The 22,591-nt window shown below is 41.2% G+C and overlaps 1 protein-coding gene across 12 annotated transcripts in view; it reads right to left on the bottom strand.

Annotated features, from left to right (window-relative positions):
* The window catches only part of TTLL11 (tubulin tyrosine ligase like 11), a 228,343-nt gene that overhangs the window by 165,405 nt on the left and 40,347 nt on the right, over positions 1–22,591 (bottom strand). For 11 of the 12 annotated variants that reach the window (XR_012126450.1, XR_012126448.1, XR_005062352.2 and 8 more), the window contains exons 2-3: positions 17,590–17,686; positions 11,197–11,330 (exon numbers count right to left, since the gene is read on the bottom strand). Coding sequence is in view for 7 of the 12 variants with exons in the window: in XM_037022245.2 (XP_036878140.2) it covers positions 11,197–11,330; positions 17,590–17,686 (231 nt within the window). In the remaining 5 variants the exon portion in view is untranslated. The remainder of the gene's footprint in view (positions 1–11,196; positions 11,331–17,589; positions 17,687–22,591) is intronic. The other variant, XM_073225266.1, reaches the window with a different exon arrangement.

Here is a 22,591-nt window from a genome sequence, read left to right as displayed (position 1 = left end):
CAGGGTCTTCCATCATCCTGAAGTTTCTTCCCAGATACTAGAGAGGAGAAAATAGTCATCTTTCAGGGGAAACCTGGAAGATGCCACCTTAATCAAATGATTAAAGTTAACATCTCCATAGCAGGACACTCTGATGTCTTGTGCCTCTAGAGATGATACCCTGAGAAAAATGCAATACTTCATCTGTGCTATTCCTGCCCAACACACATATCCTGAATTTAATAATGGGGAAACCCAGACAGACCCAAAGTGAGGGGCAGTCTGCTAAATAACTAGCCTGTACTCACCAAAAATATCAGTGTCATGAGACACAAAGAAAGCCTAAGAAATTCTTACAGATTAAAGGAGATTAAGGAAACATGACAACTGAAGGCACTGCATGATCCAGGGTTTCTCTCTTGCTCTTCATAATTGGGGCAGTTGTCAAAATCTGAATAAATTCTGAGTATGAATGATTAGATTAGGTAATAGTATGGGTTCAATGTTAATGGCATGATTTTGATAATTATAGTGTGGTTATGGAAGACAATGTTCTTTCACTTAGGAAATACCCACAGCAGTGTTCAGGAGTGAAGGAGCATCATGTATAAAACTCACTCTCAAAGAGGACAGAGAAACAGAAAAAAAGCGAATGTGGTAAAATGTTAACATTTGAGGCTATCTGCATCAAGGGTGTATAGCAATTCTCTGTGTTATTCTTACAGTGTTTCAGTAAGTCTGAAAAATGTCGAGGAAAACTTAAAAGAAAATGGAAGGGGGACATAAGGTCCAAAAGAACAGAGAAGCACTGTTATTAGTATCTATTCCAGCCAAACGAATCCTTTTATCCTCCTCTTCTAACACTTCTAGAAAATGTGTGGGGTTAATTCCAGAAGGAGGTGGAAGAAGCGAGTGCGTGCTGGGGAGAGAGGGGAGAGCAAGCGAATCGGTTCATTGACAGGGCCAGGGGATTCGATCACCATGTCTTTCTAAATCCAAATCTCTGCTTTGCCTCGCCTTTCATTAGAACTCATCCAAGAAGCAATTACACAGAAAAGAAGTTGAATGAGAAACAGAGAAGGAGCCATTTCTTCATTTCTTTGGAAACGAGGAAAGAAGGGACAGACAGAGCAATTTTCATAATTTCCCTTTGAAACAGGCACCGAAGTCAAGATTGGCGCCACTCTTCCTAGAAAAGTAGACATCCCCCCTCCACAAGTGACTAAGGTGCCATCACCAAGAACTTTTGCGGAATGAAATGAAAGGACAGAAATTAAAGGATAAAAGATGAGCTTTTGCTCATGTTGGGAAGCAGGGTTCTCTTGACCTTTAAAGTAGTCTCCCAGAAAAATGTTTACCTCTTTCATGTTTTCTTTTTAAAAGCTTGCCGGTAGAGGGAAAAAGCACGTTAAAGCACTGGCCCTACTAATGATCACATTCATCTCTAAGTCCCACATAATAAATCAGTACTGCCAAGTAGCAGGATTATAATAGTGATTTAAAATGCTAAATGTATTTGGGGCCAAGTTGAAGTTTAGAATATTAAACAATAGAGCTTTTACTCTTAAAAAGTCTTAATGCACAGGACTTCTCTGGGGGAGAAAAATCCAAGGGGAAAAAAAACTTAAGCTAATCTGGGATGCCATTCAGCGAAAGAGAAGTCTTAGCTCTTTCCTCCCCCAAATGATCTCTCATCAAATAATGAGATAACTAGTCTCAAGATTAGATTTCTATGAAAAATTAAAATAAATCCATTTCCACATTTCCAATAAGCCAGAAACACCTAGAATACTTTGTCTAAGCCTTCTTAGCTCCAGCTTAAATGCCCATCTAAGACAGGAAACCTCTTTCAATATTCATTCATTTCACACAAAAGCCTTACGGTCCCCTCTATGCTGGGCATATTTGGGAGATCGAGATGAATCTAAGTTTCGTGGGGCCCTCATCTAGCAGGAACAGCAGAGAAGTAAATGAGAGGATGTGATGTGATTCTCATGGCATCCCTATGGTACTACAGATGAGGAAACTGAGGCTCTGAATAACTTACCCAAGGTACACACTTAGAAGGTGATGAAGAAAGGGTTTTAACTTAGGTCTATCCTGACCCCAAACCCTTGCCTCACTATCTCTCAACCAGGAACTGTGTTTTGGGGTCCTTTAATGAAGGGAAAGTATAGAATTGGGGCACAAGGGAGCTGTCCATGGGTCAGGGTGGCAGGAGAGTGGGAGGTGGAATGAAAGAGGGGGTATCAGAAAAGGTCTCCATAGATTTGGAGTCATCAATTCAGTAACTTAGTAACTGAGTTTGTCAAGTGGACAAGTCCAGCATGGGTACCCCACAACAGAACCAGCCAAGAGATGCGAGAACCTAAACTGATGTGAATGTTTCTGAATGGGCTTAGTCGGGAACCAATAGAAGGATGTCTTGGCTTGACCAGTAATTGCTGGTCTCGGCCCACCACACCCCTGGACCACTTGGGAAGGAAGGTGCAGACCCAGCTCCTGTTACCCTCCTGGGAGGAGTGGGGCAGGGGCGAGGAGTCTGCTGGCGCCCTGGGTGCCAGCCAACCCCGCAATGGGTTCCAGATGCAGCTGTGTTGCAGCCTTCATTATCAGCACTTCACTAAGCCCCAGGCTGCGCTGACCTGGCATTAGCAAGAAGAAGATTGATTACATAGGCCCTTTGTGTTCCAACTGCAACCTTGGCAGCAGAAATTTGTGCAAAATTTCAACTCCAGCAGGGAGTTTCGTGGAAGTTCGAGAAAACCGAACTCACAGAATCACAAAAGATTAGAACTAGAAAGGACTTTAGTGATATCTACAATCTTCTCTTTTGCAAAGGAAGCTCTGAAGCCTTGGGGGAGGGGAGAGATGACTTGGTCAGGGTCCCACAGCCAGTTAAGAGTGGCGCCAGGATATGACACCAAAAACCCAAGCAACAAAAGCAACATGAACAAGTGGGACTACATCAAACTGAAAGGGTTTTGCACAGCAAAAGAAGCAATCAACAGAATGAAGAGGCAGCCTATGGAATGGGAGACAATATTTGCAAACCACAGATCAGATACAGGGTTAATATCCAAATTGTATAAGGAGCTCATTAGCAAAAAACAAAACAAAAACAAATAATCCTACCGAAAAATGAGCAGAGGATTAGAACAGACATTTCTGTGAAGGAGACAGACAAGTGGCCAACAGGAACAGGAAAAGATGCGTCACTAATCATGAGGCAAATGCAAATCCAAGCCACAGTGAGATATCACCCCACACTTACCGGTGAGAATGTAAATTGGTGCAGCTACTATGGGACACAGTGCAGAGATTCCTCAAAAAAAAAAAACTAGAGCTACCATATGATCCAGCAATCCCAATTCTAGATATTGATCCAAAGGAAATGAAATCACTATCCCTAAGCAGTATCTACACAACCCCCTGCAACGTCCATTGCAACATTATTCACAATAACCAACACATGGGAAAGACCAAAGTGCCCATCAATGGAGGAACAAAGAAAATGTGATATATATGATGGATTATTACGCAGCCATAATAAAGAAGGAAATCCTGCTATTTACAACAACATGGATGGACCTTGAGTGCATAATGCTAAGTGAAATAAGTCATAGAAAGACAAATACTGTCTCAACTCATTTATAAATATGTGGAATCTAACAAAAAAGCCAAACTCGCAGAACAGTGGTTTCCAGTTGCTGGGGTGTGAGGGAAATGGGGTTTTGATCAAAGGGTACAAAGTTCCAGTTTTATGATGAGTAAATTCATGAATCTAATGTACAGCATGGTGACTGTAGTTAAAAGCTTCATTCTGTATACTTGAAAGTTGCTGAGAAAGTAGATCTTAAATGTTCTCACCACAAAAAAATTTGTGATAGTGTGAGGTGGGTGGATGTGTTAACTCACCTTATTGGGGCAATCATTTTACAATACATATGTGTATAAAATTATCACACTGTATACCTTAAATTTACATATGTTACATGCCAGTTTTATCTTAATAGAGCTGGGTATAAAAAGAAAGGGGTGGAGTCAGGACCTGAACCCAGGTCTCTGGACTTCTATCCAGTGTTTAATTTCACATTAAATGATAGCTAAGAACAAGACTATATCTAACTTGTTTTGTTTCCCTAGCATTTGGCACTTAGTAGGTCTCAGGAAATGTCTGAGGTAAACCAAGAAATCTGCGTGCATTAGCAGTGATAGAGTCACATACAACCATGAGCAAGTACCTTTGATTCTGAACCTCTATTTTCTCATCTATAAACTGAAGATAATGATACCTCCCCAAACTGAGTAAGAATAACACAAGGTATGGACATAAAAAGCCTTCAGAAAACTGCAAAGCACTAGGCAGATGCCAGTTGTCACTGGAGCTATTTACAAGGCTTTATAATGAAAGGGACTGACATGTACCAGAGAGGAGTAACCTCTTGAGTTTCAGATTATACCATTTTTCCAGAAAACAAACTGAACTGTTAAGCAAGGAGCACAAGAACAGCATGATATATCAAAGCAGGAGGTGAAGGTCTATTTTTGGCAACAAAGGAAATACAACTTGAAGCAGACAGGGAGGTGAAACCATGGCTCCTGCAGTCTCTGCCAGTAGCTCGGAATCATGTGCCTCCTTCTGACAGCTGGAGCCCGTTGCTTCTGTCTTCAGTCATTTACCACTTAGGCACCAGAGCCCTGGTCCACAGTCTCAGCCTCTGGGGTGCCGTGCTGCGTAAGCAGAAGGCATTTTTGTCTCCATGCTGGCTCCCAAGCTTGCTGCCCATGTGTTGGAGACATCACCATGGAAAGGTCAGAGGGCTGGCTACCATCTCCCTGGATGGCATCATTTTGGATCAGTTCCTCATGGACCCCAGTCTGGCCCCACACACTTGTTAAGTGACAGGCTGGGTTTTTGGCCTTGGAGAAGCTAACTTTTGATGGCTACACTCGCAAGAGACAAAAATTCTTAAACCATAGCACCTGCACATTAATTTGCAATTTAATTTGGAAGACACATCTGAGTGCCTACTATGTGCCAGGCACCATGGTGAGCCCTAGGGATGCAGTGATGAATGAGACAGATCCAGTCACTGTCTGTTTTGTGGGACTTAAGAGTGGGAGGGAAAGACAACTAAACGTGCAGTCACTAGACAGTGTCACAGGCACAAGGACCAGGAAAAGAGAAAAACAAATACAACTCAAGGGGGCCTTCTAGAGAAAATAAAGATAACCACGGGTCTGAGGAATTAGTCCAGTTGGCCAGGTATAAGAAGGCAGCCTTGGAGGCAGGAAAGGGGCCCCAAGGATGAAGACCAGTGCCCCAGTGTCCAAAACACCGCAGAGGTAGGAGGGGCTGCGGAGCCGCGGAGCACCTAGAAGCGGGACATGGAAGGACCCCAGAGGGAGAGGTGGGAACCAGGATAGTGGAGGGCGCAGGATGGGCAGGCCTCCACGGGACGCATGGAGGAGTTGAAACCTGTTTGGATAACCCATCAGGTGACCCGAAGTCAGCCAAATCAGCATATCGTCTACATGAAGGAAAATGGTGTGAGGCATCCACTCACCAGAAGGCGACGTGATACGCGTGCCACCAGCTTCATGTAGGTATCTTTACACACCTGTGCCAAGGAATATATGCTTCACACTGCAGGTTTTCTTTCTGCCTTGACTCTGACCCACTTATAACTCCACATTTTCCTAGTTCTTCAATCCAGTGTAAAACATTGTTCTCTGGGGTTTTTGCAAATAATGCACTTCATTTAGCCTTGAGGAGCTGAATCAATAGAAGCTAACTTAGGGTGGTGACTGGAGAGGAAAACAGAAGAACCTCAGGCTTGATGGTTCCCTCCAAGAAACCACAAAATGTTATTGAACAGCTTTTTGGCTTTCTCCACTGAAAAATTCTTCTGCTACGAAATACAAACTCCTTCACCATAATAAATACTGTTTTGATAACAAAACTGTACTTTTCTCAAATATCCAGATGGAAGACCATATGCAAAATAAACTCCAAGGATTTTTTTTTGTTGACCATCTGCTACCATTGGAAAGAAAGCCTGCAACCGCCTCTATTTTCACAAAAATTTCCACTGAGAGTCCTACTTGCTTCCTCCTAGTGCCACCTGCTGATCATATTTAGGTACCAATTTTGCAGAGGCATAGCAGGAATGATGTGGCTCTCCCCCATTCTCTGATCAAAGACACTTAATCCTCACTCAACACCTACAGAGTGGGATGTTTTAAATGTTTTTCAGCTACTCCTACGTCCTCCAGTTGTTACCAGGAGTCACAGAGCAAAGCCCAAGTGCACACGGCTGGGAGCTGAGCTCACTTTCAGTGCATTGACAAGACTTTGTTTACCGGCACAATCAAGTGCACCATTTCAAAGCCTGGTTTGGCCTTACCTGTGAAAAACATAAATGCACATTATCCTTTAGCAATGTTACTTTGAGATAGTTATGTGAAGGTGATGCTGGCACAGGTGTATAAAGATACCTACATGAGGTGTTCCCCACAGCATTATATGTGCATCAACAGGAGAATGATTTTGAAAGTCATGGTGCATCCATTTAACGGGGGATACTTGGCAGCAGTGATGTGGAAGGATGTACCATGACCAAGTGATATTTATCCTAGCAACAGAAAGATTGTTTAATATTTAAAAATCAATCAATATAATTTACCCTATTAATAAACTAAAAAACAAAATCCATATGACAATCTCAGACTCAAGAAAAGTAACAAAATCCATATCCATTCTTCATTAAAAAATTAAACAAAATCCATGGAAATAAGCAATAGAAGGAAACTTCATCAACCTGATAAAGAGCAACTACAATAAATCTATAACCAACACCATACTTAACAATGAGAAACTAATGGTGTGTCCCCTAAGATCAAGAACAAGTCCAGGATATCTTCTCTCACCACTTCCACTCAACATTGTATGGGGGTTCTAGCCAGTGCAATTAGGCAAGAAAAATAAATAAAGAGCTAATTGGAATATAAGACATAATTAAACCGTCCTATTCCAGGAGACCATGATAGTCTATACAGAAAATCCAATGGAACCTACAAAATAAGCTACTGAAACTCTCAAGTGAGTTTAGCAAGGTTGCAGGATACAAGACCAATATACAAGAATCAATTTTATTTCTACATATTCACAATAAACAACTAGAGATTGAAGTTTAAAAATAAGACATTGCCAGTGTATCAAAAATCTGAAATACCTAATATAAATTTGACAAAAGATGTGAAAGACCTGTACACTAAAAACTAATAAAAATTGCTCTAAGAAATTTAAAAGACCCAAATAAAAGAAGAGATATACCATGTTCATGGGTCAGGAGACTCAACATTATTAAGATGTAGATTCTACCTAAAGTGATATATAGATTCAGTGCAATCCCGATCCAAACCCCTGCAAGCTCTTTTGTAGATATTGACAAGCTGATTCTAAAATTCATATGGCAGATCAAAAAGCTGTAATAGCCTAGACACTCTGAAACAGAAGAACAAAGTTGGAAGACTTACACATACTGATTTCAACATTTATTATAACACTATAGTAACCAACACTGTGACGTATTGGCATAAAGACAGACAAATATATCAATGTAATAAAATAGAGGATTCAGAAATACACCTACAGATACCTGAGCAACTATTTTCAATATATGCACAAGGCAATTTCAAGGAGGTTAGTATTCAAATGTTTCTGAAACAATTGGATATCCATGTGCAAAAAAAGTGAACTTCAATCCATACCTCACATTATATTGAAAAATTAACACAAATCATAGACCTAAACTTAAAACTATAAAACTTATAGACAAAAACATAGGAGAACATCTTTGAGAGCTTGACTTAGGTGAGGATTCCTTATATATGACACCAAAAGCATGATCCATAAAAGATCAGATGGATAAACTGGACTTCATCAGAAATAAAAATCTGGTCTTCAAAAGATACTCTCAAGAGAATGAAAAGACAAGGCATAGACTGGGGAGAAAATATTTGCAATTGGTATATGTGATAAATACCTATATTCAAAATACATAAAGAAGTCTTGAAACTCAAAAATAAACAACTCAGGTTTTTTAACAAGCACAAGACATGAATAGATATTTTATCAAAGAATATATTTGGATGGCAAATAAGCACATGAGATAATGTTTAATGTCATTAAGAATTAGGGAAATACAAATTAAAACCAATGAGAAGACACTGTGCACTTATTAGAATGGTTAAATTAAAAAGAGCAGCTATCACCAAGTGTTGTCATGGATATGGAAGAACTAGAATGCTCATACATTGCTGATGGGAATATAAAATGGCACAACCACTTTGGAGAACAGTTTGGCAATTTCTTATAAACATACACATACCACATCCAAAATACATAAAAATCTCACATGCCTCAACACCCAAAAAACAAATAACCCAATTAAGAAATGGGTGGAGGATCTGAACAGACGCTTCTTCAAAGAAGAAATTCAGATGGCCAATGGGAATATGAAAAGATGCTCCACATCGCTAATCATCAGAGAAATGCAAATTAAAACCACATGAGATATCACCTCACACCAGTTAGGATGGTCACCATCCAAAAGACAAGGAACAACAAATGCTGGCAAGGATGCGGAGAAAGGGAAACCCTCCTACACTGCTGGCAGGAATGTACATGAATTCAACCATTGTGGAAAGCAATATGGAGGTTCCTCAAAAAACTAAAAATAGAAATACCATTTGATCCAGGAATTCCACTTCTAGGAATTTACCCGAAGAAAACAAGATCCCTGATTCAAAAAGTTAAATGCACCCCTATGTTTATTGCAGCAGTATTTACAATAGCCAAGAAATGGAAGCAACCTAAGTGTCCATCAGCAGATGAATGGATAAAGAAGATGTGGTACATATACACAATGGAATATTATTCAGCCATAAGAAGAAAATAAATCCTACCATTTGCAACATGGATGGAACTAGAGGGTATTATGCTTTGTGAAGTAAGCCAGGCAGACAATGACAAGTACCAAATTATTTCATTCATTTGTGGAGTATAAGAACTAAGCAAAATTGAAGGAACAAAACAGCAACAGACTCACAGACTCCAAGAAGGGACTAGGGTTACCAAAGGGGAGGGGTGGGGGAGGGTGGATGGGGAGGGAGGGAGAAGGGGATTAAGGAGCATTATAATTAGCACACACAATATAGGTAGGTCAGGGGGAAGGCAGTATAGCACAGAGAAGACCAGTAATGACTCTATAGTATCTTACTATGCTGATGACAGTGACTGCAATGGGGTGTAGGGGGAGGAGGGGGTACTTGATACTATGGGTGAATGTTGAAACCACAGTGTTGCTCATGTGAAACCTTCATAAGATTGTGTATCAATGATACTTTAATTGAAAAAAAAACACATTCCACATGATCAAAAAATTCGACTCCTAGGTATTACCCAAGAGAAATTAAAATATGTCATAAAATGACTTGTACATGATTAGTCATGCCAGCTTTATTTATAATATCCTCAAACTGGAAATAACCCAAATGTCCATCAATAGGTGAGTGGATAAACAAATTGTGGTATATTCATACAATAGAACACAGTAAAAATAAAATACAAGCCCCTGATACACAAAACAAGCATGGATGGATCTCAAAAACATAATTCTGAAAGAACAAAAAAGACTCCAAAAGCTACATACTGTAAGATTCCATTTACAGGGATTCCTTGAAAAGGCAAAACTCATCTATAATGGGAATGTCAATCAGCAGTTGTCTGGGCTTGGGTTTGAAGGGATTGACTGCAGAAAGGCACAGAGGATCTCCTGGGGGTGATGGAAATGCTCTTCTTACTTATTTGATTTTGAAAGCACAGTTGGCATCTCATTTAAATTTGGCTTTGCAGAATAGTTATAGAGTTGTAGAAATGAGGAGGAAAGTTATTCCACAGAGGGATGCAGTGTGAGTGGAGCTGCAGAAGTGGGAAATTGGGGGTGAGTGTGGGGAGCAGCTGATAGTTTATTTTTTAATTAACTTTATTGAAGCATAATTGGCAGCAATACAAAACGGTCATTTTAAGTTACTAAGTCAATTAATTTTAAGAAATGCATAGACCCATATGACCACCATCCCAGAGAAAGCTTCCTTTTAAAAATTACCTCTTCAAGCTTTTTTTGTGCTTAACAAATCATAATATTATTACAAGTTTTATAATTTAATGTTAATACCAAAACAACATGCAGACTATAAGATAGAGTCTAAAAAATATAGGCCTTGAAATCGGCTATAGGTTTAAATCGTACTTCCTGAGCTAGTCATTTAATTTCTCAGAGCCTCAGTTTCCCCATCCCTAAGACAGGCAAAATAATACAACCAACTTCACAAGATTGCTGTGAGGATAAAAAGAAATAATGTTACACTTCTAGTACAATGCCTGGAACATAGTAGGACCAATAAACAGCACTAGCCTATCACAGTTAGACAGGCATTTGTTATAGAATCCTTAGCAGAGGTATGGTGTGGATCACGGGATCTGTTGGCAAAGGCTTTAAAATGGTCCTAAGAGAAGCCATAAAAGACTAAGAAAAATGACAATTCTGAATCCAGCTTCCCTGCTGGTTCTGTTTCACAATCAGTAGTGAAGTCCCCAAATATTTCATGCTCAAGCATATTGCTTCAATATAGAATGGGTGATTTGTAAACCGATTCTGGAACAGACTTAAAGCAGGACACTTAAAGAGTTTCCCCCTCAGTTTGTCAGACCTACTCCCCAGCCTGAAATGGAGCCCAGTCCCCCACATTTCATACCATAGGATGCTGGGGAGACCATACCTCTAGGATTCACCCAGACAGTCCCAGTGTCCCTGGGGCTCAGCCACCTGCTCCTGCAGTCTCCCTGGCTCTCCAAATGCCAAGCAAGTTTATGATCCAGCAAAGGAGATGAGCCTCAGACCTGTCTTCCTTGCGTCATGACCCAGTTGGTCAGTTTACCTACCTGTCACCATACCCGTTCAACTCTGCAAGCTGCCCTGATCGCTGCCAACACCTACTGTGTACTGTTAACATGCTCCCTTAGCCAGCCTCACATTCCTGAGGACCGCTTGCCCCAGCTCCCAGCACACGGGACCCAGCACACAGCTCCCAGGCCACAGGTGCCACCATAATATAATTCAAGGGTCATAGGGACGGAGTGCCATCTACCTGAGCAACAAAGAGCTGGAACTCGTCAGGCAGAATCCATGAGCAAGGGTAGAAGTTGTACTCCTCAGGAAAGAGATTCTGCATGATTCTCACCGCTCTGCTCAGAGTAATTTTACGCACCATCTCCGTCATGCCTGGGGAGAAGAGAAGCTGTGAGGTTTTAACAACAGTGGGCCACTCGCTATAAAACAGCCATTATTTGGGACTTTTAAAACTACCCACCCGACAGATTCACTTTTTCAGACAGAATTTTTAAAAAGGTATGAATTGTTCCCCACAGCGGTAACTCATGGTTTGGAAAGACCTACCAACTAAATGAAAAACTTGAGGTCCTAGATGGATTATTTTTTGCTCCTTACAAAAATGAAGCACCAGTTTGAAAGAATGAGCTTCCACCTAGTTTATTATTCCATTCTTTGTCATCCTCCTAGATAATGAATAAAGAAGAGCATTTACATCTTGAGCTTAAAACTTAATATCCTCTTTAATTTGGGGCTACCCTACATAATTCTGAGATTTTTCCATCTTACACCCTAGAGAATACTACCTAATGGACTCTGATTATATTATGAGAAGCTTAATTAAGTTGCTTTGTTTTAATCTTTCATGAGTATTAACGGTATAAAATAGAAATATACAAACCTTTCAGCATAAAATCTGTCTCCTTGAAATAAGGACAGGAAGGGAAAAGGATATCATAGCATGATTTATAGTTTAAGGGGAAAAATGGAATCTGTAGGAGTTCTTCAGTTAGAAATACTGACACTGACATTGATCAGATCTCATTAATTTGCCCAGAGGGGACTGAAATGTCTCACTTATAAAACATTTTAAAAGAACAGTAGTTTTTTTTTTTTTCTTGCAACATCTTCAGTAACTCTGACAGGAGAAGAAACAGTGTAGATCTTGGCAAATTTTAAGAAAATAGGTAAAAATCCTTTTAAAGTGTAGCATGCTAACTTCTTAAGGCAAATATCACTGCTAAAAATGGAGACTAAAAATGGCCTTCATCCTGAAAGAGGCCACACAGTTCCACCGCTGACACTAGAAATTTGCTTAGCAAGGTTATTTTTAATAGAAAGTACAAAGTTAGATGTCAGCTTGGCATGTCTGAATTACCACAAGTTCCAACTGGGCACAATCAGAATGAATGTGGTTTCGCTGAACTCCCTTGTTCAGGAAGCAAAGGGTGAACATTTGAGAATGAAGGTTTTAATAACCTATTTCTTGCTTCCCTCAGCATTAAAAAGAGCAATAAATCTAAAGATCACAGCTTCAAGATGTCAATGCCCAGATTCTTAGTTCTTGTTTAGAGGATATAGAGAATGATTAAGAGAGAAATAAAGGCGCTTAAGAAGCACTAATAAACTGTGCTCTCAGGTGAACTCTTCGGTATTAAAGAAAACTCACTGAGCACACTGCTCTGAGCTGCCCAAGAAATAATTATGAGTCTGGAAAATTATAGCCATTTCCCTTTTTTACTTCCTTATGAGATCAGGAGTTTTGAGTTGTAAACACTGGAGCCAAACACAAAGCACACAAAACAAAATTTCAACTTTTGGGGAATCTTTTTACTTATATTTGTCTACCATTTTGGTAATAGCATCAAACTGAAAACCTCCATAACTAACTGCAATCCAGTCCCTTATAACAAGGAGATGAAGTCTTCTGACCAAAAAGCGCTGTGGTGTTTTCTGCGTTTTAATGGCAGAGTGCCGCGGGTAGGTTCAGAAACCCCTGGGCAGGTCAGACGGACTCCCACGGCGCGGACAGAAGCGCTGTGAGTAGAGTGAGGTGTGAATGCGCCAGGGAAGTTTTGTGAAAATCAGTGCCCAGCAAACGGGAGCAAATACTCATTTGAAATCTGCACTGGCTCCCTTTGTTATGTGGATCTTCAGTCCCCACACCAGCTGGCAGATGTTTCCAAGTTTGCCTTTGTGTCTGTCTGCAGGTACTTCTCTACTGAAAAGAGGCAACTTAAAAAGCCCTACAAGCCGATGGCTGCTTTTCCCAGACACTTCCACCCCCAAGGCTGCAGATGGCTCACCCCTAACCCTGCCTGAGCTCCTGTCTCCAGAAGGCACCAGGGTGGACCTCCCTCTACCCAGTTACCACTGAAACCTTTGCTCCTTTGCCATATCTATGCTGTATTCCCACCCAGTGCTGCCAGGGAAGGCATCTCTCATCCCTCATTAGACCCTATGTGGAAGCTGCTGGCATCTGGGCTTCCGGCAGTGGCTCAGAGATAGCTGTGCGGAGTGTCATCTTCTCTCAGTGAGAAGCTGACAGGAGTGTCTGGGTTTCCAGCTGAGCCAGAGCACATGTTCCCAGGGTAAACAGCTAAAAAGGGAGGTCACTGCCAGGGTCTGCTGGCCATAGGCTCTGCTCCCTCTGCTAAGCAGCTGCAGCATGCAACCCCAGCCTGGGACCCCTGCCCGAGGCTCTGGGACCCATTCTGGCCTGAGTGAAGGCTCTAGGGCTAACCATCAGCTCCCTACCAAGACTGAGAACAAGGCAGTATTTGACCCTGACTTTGTACTCCAATTAGATATGGAGGATTTTAACTATTTTTCTGAGGTTCCGTTGCTTTGTCCCCAGATTTTAGTAGCCTATGTTTTGTGCCCGGGGCCTGAGTGGCTGCCTGAGCAATGCCTTTGCTGTTTTCTCTCCAGTGTTCCTCCTCTGTTCTCCCCAAGCCCACCCGGCAAGGGCTGGGGTCCCCCTGTGACTTTAGCCCTGTGTCTGGCCCCTGCTGCCTACTAACAGGACTGCCTACCTGGGCTGCTCAGCTAGGTCTATCCTAGATGTCCCTATTGTGACAGCTTCCTTACCAAAAGCGAAAACTCCCTGACTCAGAGGGCAGCTTCTTGCACTAAGAGCTTGCCCCCTGCCACTCGTCTGGGCCTGCATTCTTCAGTCTGCTGCACTGGAGGATCAAGTCCTGCTGCATCTCACGCACCAGACTATAACAGTTGGATCCTCAGTCTTGCCCACACAGACCTACCTGACCCAATCCAAAAAAATAAAACCAAAGCAAAATCTGAGCTATGTTGGGAGCACTATTCAATCCAAGTATCATTTATAATAATAATTTTTGGCAAAAATACATTACAACCACCAAACAACAAATGAATACTTTCAGAACCATCCTTCTCTCTCTAGTCCTGCTGCCACTGATTAGTCAATCCTTTGCCCAAATGCTGCAGCAGCCGCTTAGCTGGTTCCTCTCTCAGCCTTTCCACCCACCTCCAGCGCATCCCTCTGCATCTATCTTCCTAAAATACCAGCTGGCCTGTGTCACTCTCTGGCTTGAAATTTCCAAGTGGCTCCCCATGACCCTCAGACTGTAACAGTGCTGTATGTTGGTCCCTGCCTTCTGTCCCTGTTGCACATGACCCTTCCTGACCATCATGTCACTTGCCCATTGCATGAGTGACATGCCCCAAGAATCCTCCATCTTTGCACCAACTCTGCTCCCTTGTTTTGCATGGGGGTCAGGCCCATCCATCCCTGGAGGCTTGGTTCACATGTCAATCTTCTTCTCCAGGACCTGTCACCCTGCCTGTCCCCCATGCAAACCTGGGTTAGGTCACGTGCCCTCGTCCCAAACTCCCACGGCATCCCAAGTTTCTTGTGGCATAGCATCTATTTTTTAATTTGACTTCTTTCTCTATGGGCCTTTCCCCCCATATCTGTATCCCCAGCCCAGACCAGTGCTTGGCAGATGGCTGCCTCTGTATGGTCCTCACAGGAGCCCCCTCTCTCTGACAGCAAGGGCCCTCCTCATGGTGGGCCCTCAGTGCCATGTGCAGCCATACCTCTCAGATCCTGAAACTCTGCAAAGAGCTGTTGCTTGGAAGCTGAGAACTGACAATTCTGGACTTTCTTAAAGCAAAGATGTATCTAAATCTGATCATATTTCCAGAATGTCTCAATTCATCAGTTAAGACGTAATAACATGTCTTGAAGGACATTGCATAGAAAAGTGGCTAAAATATAATGCGCTGACACAAAATAAATTACTTCCATATGGGAATCCAAAAGTTTTCAGTTTATTTAGCATTGTTTGGTGTTTGTTTATACTTGCCTGGCACGTCCACCAGAACTTAACCTGAGTAATACACGACACAGACAAAAGGCACTTTTAGAAGAATAGGCTGTGTGAGAGACAGAAGATAAGCCTGGACACAAACTGGAGCCAAAGGACCAGTTGTTCTGTGGTGGCCTCGTTCCTGAGGGCTGCGGTCTTAGGCAGGGCCCCAGGTGGGCGGCCCTGCTCCTCTGCCAGGAGGCCGAGAGCCTGCTTTGTCTCCAGCTAATTAACTGCTGTTAGTAAAGTGGAAAATCACATGCTCCAATCACTGGTACATGGAATATGGATGGGGCAAACCTGCTTCTCCTGAATGAACATTCTCATATCACCTTTAATGAAGCTAGTCCTTTGGGGGTATTTTTCTCCGTATTTCTAGTTTGTGTTCCAAATGTAGAGCCACAGCTTCTACTTCTTTCCTAGCCCAGCCATTAGATGAGGCGTGAGCAAATGGGGGAAATGTAGATGAAGCCTCATTTGATGATTCATGCTTAGGAACTCTGTCCGCATTCAAACGGTTGTTCTCTTCCAAATTATGTTCTCCCAAGACCCCAGGAAGTCCTTTTAGTGGCATTAAAAAGTCACCTTTTATGAGCAGCAAGACAGAGAAAATAATAGCTAGGCCATTAAACTGTGTGCGAGAACCTGGCTACAAGGATCATTCTCGTTCTCTGACAAAACCTTCTCTCCTTCTCTAAGGACAAGTTTAAACTTGGGTTAATTTTCTAGTTCTGTTCCCCTGGAAACTGATAAAGATGGAAAGTTAGCTGCGTTCCTAGACAACAAAGCATGTGGCTGAAATGGTCCCTAATAGGCAAATGGCATAAATACTTGGAAGGAAGCTGTAGCTCCAGGCTTTCTTGAGTGTCAGTGATTCTTGAAACTTAGCACACCCTGGCAGGGACCCTGGAAGCTAAGCTATGGAGAAGCTACATGAGATACTGGCTGCTCCTGTGGGTGTCCAAGCCAAAACAGACCATAGCCACCAACGTGGGTCTTGCCTCCTTCACTTGAGGGGTCAGAGACTAGCCAGCTCCCCTCACCCTTGCAAAAACACCACTGGGGAGAAATGCCTGACATTACCTCACAAGCTGTGTTTTCCTGCCCTAAATTCTTCTAAGTGAACCCCAGCCAAGCAAGGCCTCTGGTAGTCTGCACACTTAGATGGGGATGTAGCAGAATCAGCCAATGAATAATGTATGGCTATTGGGTTCTCTGAGAGGTGCTCTCTTAAAGATGTGGCATCGAATGCCAAAGAAAAAGAGTAAATTTATTCTCTTTTACAAAATAAGTATAAATCATACAACACTAAGAAAAAATACCTTATGTTCAGGTAATTACACACTGGCTACAACTACGTAGAAATGATACATAGCCGTGGTTAAGGTTTGGGAAGAATTATAGAAATACATTTTTGTTCTGTTAAATGAGGGAAAGGATTCAGGGCAATGTTCTTTTAAAAAATTCTTTATTCTTGTGCTACAGTATGGTTTGTGCACGTTATGTCAAAACGTCTGAAAAGAGGTGAAGCCCCTTTGGCTGTGATCATACCCAGCTTGACCAAATGCTCCTTTTTTCCTAAGCACACCCACTCCCCTTAACCAGCCTCTTCATGGAGCCATGAAAACTAATGAACAGCAAGCACAGCAGGAGAGGGTGGTAAAGATTAAAACGAAGTGAAAAGGCATATGGGGACGCTGGGAGTGGAGTGAGGGAGAATTTTAAGTGCTGGCTGGGACATTTTCCCAGCACTGAGTTCCCCTTGCAGGGAAGTCCCACTGAGATAATATCCTTTGGGAAATGGCAGGGCCTGTCTGCAGCCTGATGTTCCCAGAATGGAGACTGGGGTATTTGGTTTTCTAAATGATACCCCCAAATATGATGCCTAAAGAAAATGGAAGGTGACATTTTTGTGACATATTCCTAGAATTTTCATATTTCTACTTCCTGCAAATAATTTAAGCGAAACGGTCTATTTTTTTTTTCATTTTGCAAATCTAGTCCCCTCATTAAACCCTCATACTACATCTGTAACCCAAAAGGTGAAAATCATGTGGAATTAGACCAGGAAATCCCATCTTGTGTTTTTGAGCCTCCAGTCTTTGAACCCTCGTTGGGGTCGGGCCCGATTCCCTCTGTGTTAAGTTCCCTCCCAAGGTAATGGCAGCACGGCAGCCTATAGGCAGCATTTCCCAATCAGGGTCCTCAAGTGTGATCTCAAAATGCTGTTTTTGTAGAACTGAGACTCGGCCCTAGACTCAGCCCTAGAAACGTTTTTCAATGCCAACAATAACAGCAAATACCTGGAAACTTGTTCACTTGACCGGACAGTATATCGTTGTCATGAAATGAAACTCCGTGCCAGTAGATGTCACAAGGCGAGCGTCGGCCAAATGGGAACTAGAAGGAAGAGAAAAAAACGTGACCAGTAACAGCCTGGAGGAACAGGTGCCACACCAGCATCTACAGCGTGCGGATTCCCGGCACCCGGGCACACATCACGTGATGTAATCCTTCCAATAAGCACGTGAGGTAGCTGATAGCCTCTCTTATTTTTTTTTTCCTTGATAAGAGCAGTCACCTTTATTCCATATCAGTGAAAGAAATTACAAGTGAAAAAAATGATTTCAAAAGATCACATCACACTTTTCCAGAACATTAAAAATAAAGTAAGATACCTTTCATATTATTTGCAGTTCTGCTTAAAATTCAAGTGCCCTCATATGCTGGCCTAAGTTTTTTTGTTTTTTTTTTTGAGAGGGCATCTCTCATATTTATTGATCAAATGGTTGTTAACAACAAAATTCTGTATAGGGGAGTCAATGCTCAATGCACAATCATTAATCCATCTCAAGCCTAACTCTCATCAGTCTCCAATCTTCTGAAGCATAACGAACAAGTTCCTACATGGTGAACAAATTCTTACATAGTGAATAAGTTCTTACATGGTGAACAGTACAAGGGCAGTCATCACAGAAACTTTCGGTTTTGACCACACATTATGAACTATAAACAATCAGGTCAAATATGAATATTCGTCTGATTTTTATACTTGATTTATATGTGGATCCCACATTTCTTCCTTTATTATTATTATTTTTTTTATTTTTAATAAAATGCTGAAGTGGTAGGTAGACACAAGATAAAGGTAGAAAATATAGTTTAGTGTTGTAAGAGAGCAATTGTAGATGATCAGGTGAGTGCCTGTAGACTATGTGTTAATCCAAGCTAGACAAGGGCATTAAAACATCCACGGATGCAGAAGATTTCTCTCAAAACAGGGGGGGTGAGGTTCTAAGCTTCACCACTGTTGATCCCCAATTTCTCACCTGATGGCCCCCCTGCGACTGTGCCTGTCTCTATAGCCTCTCCTATTTTATACATAAAGAAACAGATTCAGACAGGTTAAGTAATCTGCTCATGGTCACAACCAGTGAGGGGCAAGTTCTGATTCTATATGGCAGGCACTATACTCAGGACTTCACAGGCAGCTTCTCATGTAAATCCTCTTAACTACCCTAAGAAAGGTTATTCCCATTTTACAAGAGAAGGAATCTAACATGCCCAAGGCCACACAGAACTGCTAAGGGGAGGAATCAGGACTGAATCTAGGTCTATCTGAATCCCAGGCCATACCTCTTTCTCTGAAAATTGCAACTTTCAACCCAATCCCCAAAAAATGTGCTTTCATAGCTTCTCTCTATCTCTCCCTCTCTCCCTCCCTCCCTCCCTCCCTCCCTCCCCCCCCTCTCACTCACACACACACACACACACACACACACACACACACACACACACACACACAAGGTCCATGAGAGCAGGATATATCCCCAGTGCCTGAAACAGTTCCTGGCATTCAATAAAGACTTCTTGAATGAATAAATGAACAAACCAGGAATGGCCATCTGACTCAAGATGAGATAACCAGATTCTCTCTTCCAGGAACTTGGAAATGAGAGATGCCAGGCCGCCTCTGCTGGCCCTTGAACTGGAAGTGATAAAAAGCTGGAGCCGGGCAGCTGTGCTTGGCTTTATGTGCAGAGAAGAAAAGGCAGCCAGTCTGCTGAGAGCAAAGAAAAGAGCAGATGCAGAGAGAAAAGTAGAGATGGGACCATGTGGCCCTGATACATAGACTGACTGACCTCTGTTTCTAGGGCTTCCAGATCCAAAGGCCAGACCCTCCTGAGCCCTTGGATCCTGCAAGACAGCCTCGTATCCTTTCAGAGCATGTAAAAGCTGCACAGTTCCGTTATTTGCAACCAGAAAACCCCTCAATGAGACCAAAGGACCTGCTTTTTCCAGCACACCCTGCTGCCTCTCAAAGTTCTCAATAAGGGCTTCATTTAGAGAATGTAATTTTTGAATCTGTAACTCAGATGACCCTTGTTAAAGGAAAAAAGTGAAGATGTGTTAGCTCATATTTAGAACCTATGTGTTAAAAGTCCAAATGAAGAGAAATGCCAACACATTAAATAAAATCATTTGATTTTCCAATTCTAAGACTATAGTTAATCAGAGTTCTTATCTACTCCAAGTTGAGAGGGCCAAGTTGCAAAGGCAGAACACAGCATTACTAATGAAATGGTGGTGACTCAATGCTTTCCAACTATTCCAAATTAGAATGAAGGCAAACAGACTCAAGCCCTTTAAATCATTCACATTATTTCAGAGCTGTGCCAAAGTGAGGCATATGTTATGCACGCTATTAGCATTAACAACTTCTATCTATAATTTACAGCATTTCACTTATTTACTTTGCATCCAATGGACTGAAGTTATTAATTTAGTAATCACAAATACAAAGAGATACAACATAGGTTATTTTCTTACAGCTGTTAAGTACTAATATAGCGAAGGAAAAAAATAACTTAACCAGGGAGGTTTCTCTAAAGCAGACTATCCAACCGAAGTTTACCAAGATCTAAGCCTGAAGTATGGGAGCAACACCTGCTCCATGTCAGTCGGCAACTGAGGACTCTTACCACCCTTATGACTGCCTTTCAATCCATGCCACCCTCATGAATCCCCAGTCAACCCTCATTCAGAAATGCCTTTAGTTCATTCAGTTTTGAAAAACTGCCCTTTTAAGAATCCATTCATTTGTTATGTGCCAGGCCATGTGCTAGGTGCTAAGAACACAATTTTAAATAGGGCCCAGAACTTCATAATCTCACCTCTTTTTAAGATCTTTCTAAAAACTGCTTAAGCAGCTAACATCACAATCAATGGTGAAAGACTGAAAGCTTTTCCTCTAAGATCAGAAAATAGACAAAGATACCTACTTCTATTCAACATAGTATTGGAAGTTTTAGCCAGAGCAATAGGCAAGAAAAAGAAATAAGAGGCATCCAAACTGAGAAGAAAGATATAAGATTATCTCTGTTGGAAGATGACGTTTTTATATAGAAAACCCTAAAGGTTACACACACATGCAAACACACAGAACTGTTAGAAATAATAAATGAAATCAGCAAAGTTATAGAATACAAAATCAGTACACAAAAATCAGTTGTTTTTTTATATACTATGAACAGTCCAAGAACAGAATTAAGAAAACAATTCCATTTACACCAGCATCAAAAAGAATAAAATACTTAGGAACTGACTTACCCAAAGAAGCAAAAGACTTGTACACTGAAAACTACAAAATGTTGCTAAAGAAATTAAAAACACACATAAGTAGAAAGATATCCCATGTTCATGCATTAGAAGACTTTATATTGTTAAGATGTCGGTACTAACAAAAGCAATCTACAAATTCAATGCAATCCCTACAAAAATCCCAAAGCTTTTTTTTTCTTTTTCAGAAGAGGAAAAATTCCTCCTAAAATTCATATGGCAACTCAAGGAACCCCAAATAGCCAAAACAATCTCAAAAAGGAAGAACAGTGTTGAAGGTATCACACGTCCTAATGATAAAGCTTATAACAGAGCTGTAGTAGTCAAAACAGTGCATAAAACAACAATGAGATATACCACTACACACTTATTAGGGTAGCCAAAATCCAAAACATAAACAACACCAAATGCTGAAAAGGATATGGAACAATAGGAACTCTCTATTCATTGATGGTGGGAACACAATATGGCACAGCCACTGTGGATGACAGTTTGGCAGTTTCTTATAAAACTAAACATACTCTCACCATATGATCCAGCAATTGTGCTCCTTGATACTTACCCAAATGAATTGAAAATTTATGTCCACAAAAAAAGTGTACATGAATGTTTATAGCATCTTTATTTATGATTGCCAAAACTTGGAAGCAATCAAGATGTCCTCTAGTAGGTGAATGGATGAATACATTCTGCTGGATCCAGACAATGAAATATTACTCAGCACTAAAAAGTAATGAGCTATCAAGCCTTGAAAAGACAAGGAAGGATCTTAAATGTGTATTTCTAAGTGAAACAGCCCACTTGAAAAAGCTACTTACTGTATGATTCCATCTATGTGACATTCTGGAAAAGGCAAAACCACAGAATAAAAAGATATGTGGTTTCCAAGAGTAAGGGGTCAGGTAGGGATGAATAGGTAGGACACAGAGGAACATGAGGGCAGTGATACTCATTAGGATATAATCGTGGACACATGCGATTACGCATTTGTCTAAACCCACAGAACATATACCGAGAGTGAATCCTAATATAAAGTATGGATTTGGGGTGATAATGATGTGTCAATGTAAGTTCGTCAGTTATAACAAATGTGCCATTCTGATGTGGAATTTTGATAGTGGGGTAGGCTGTGCCTATGTAGAGGCAGTGAATATACAGGAAACCTCTGTTTCTTCTGCTCAACTTTGCTATGACCTAAAAGAGTTCAAAATAAAAAAATAATAAAAATAAATTAATAAAAACCAGTAAGCTGCTGGTAAAAAGACAGACATATAGACCAATGGAATAGGATAGAGAACCCAGAAACAAACTCTTGATATTTGGTCAAATGATTTTTGACAAGGATGACAAGACTGTTCAATGGGGAAAAGACATGCTTTTCAGCAACTTGTTTTGGAAAAACTGGACAGCCATATGCAAAAAAGAATGACATTGGACCCTTAGCTTATACCATATGCAAAAATTAACTAAAAATGGGTCAAAGACCAGTTAGATTAGTTAAACTATTAAACTCTTTGAAGAAAAGACAAGAGATAAGCTTCATGACTTTCAACTGGGCAATGATTTCTTGGGTATGACACCAAAAGCATAGGCAACAAGAGAAAAAAGTTAATAAACTGAACATCAAGATTCCTTTTTTGCCTCAAAGGGCACTGGGTCAATAGAATGAAAGGAAACCCATGGAAG

The sequence above is a fragment of the Manis javanica genome, chromosome 2 (genome assembly GCF_040802235.1).
Source record: "Manis javanica isolate MJ-LG chromosome 2, MJ_LKY, whole genome shotgun sequence".
NCBI lineage: Eukaryota > Metazoa > Chordata > Mammalia > Pholidota > Manidae > Manis > Manis javanica.
The sequence above is the reverse complement of the archived record's forward strand: the minus strand, read 5'-3'. Positions and strand labels throughout refer to the sequence as shown.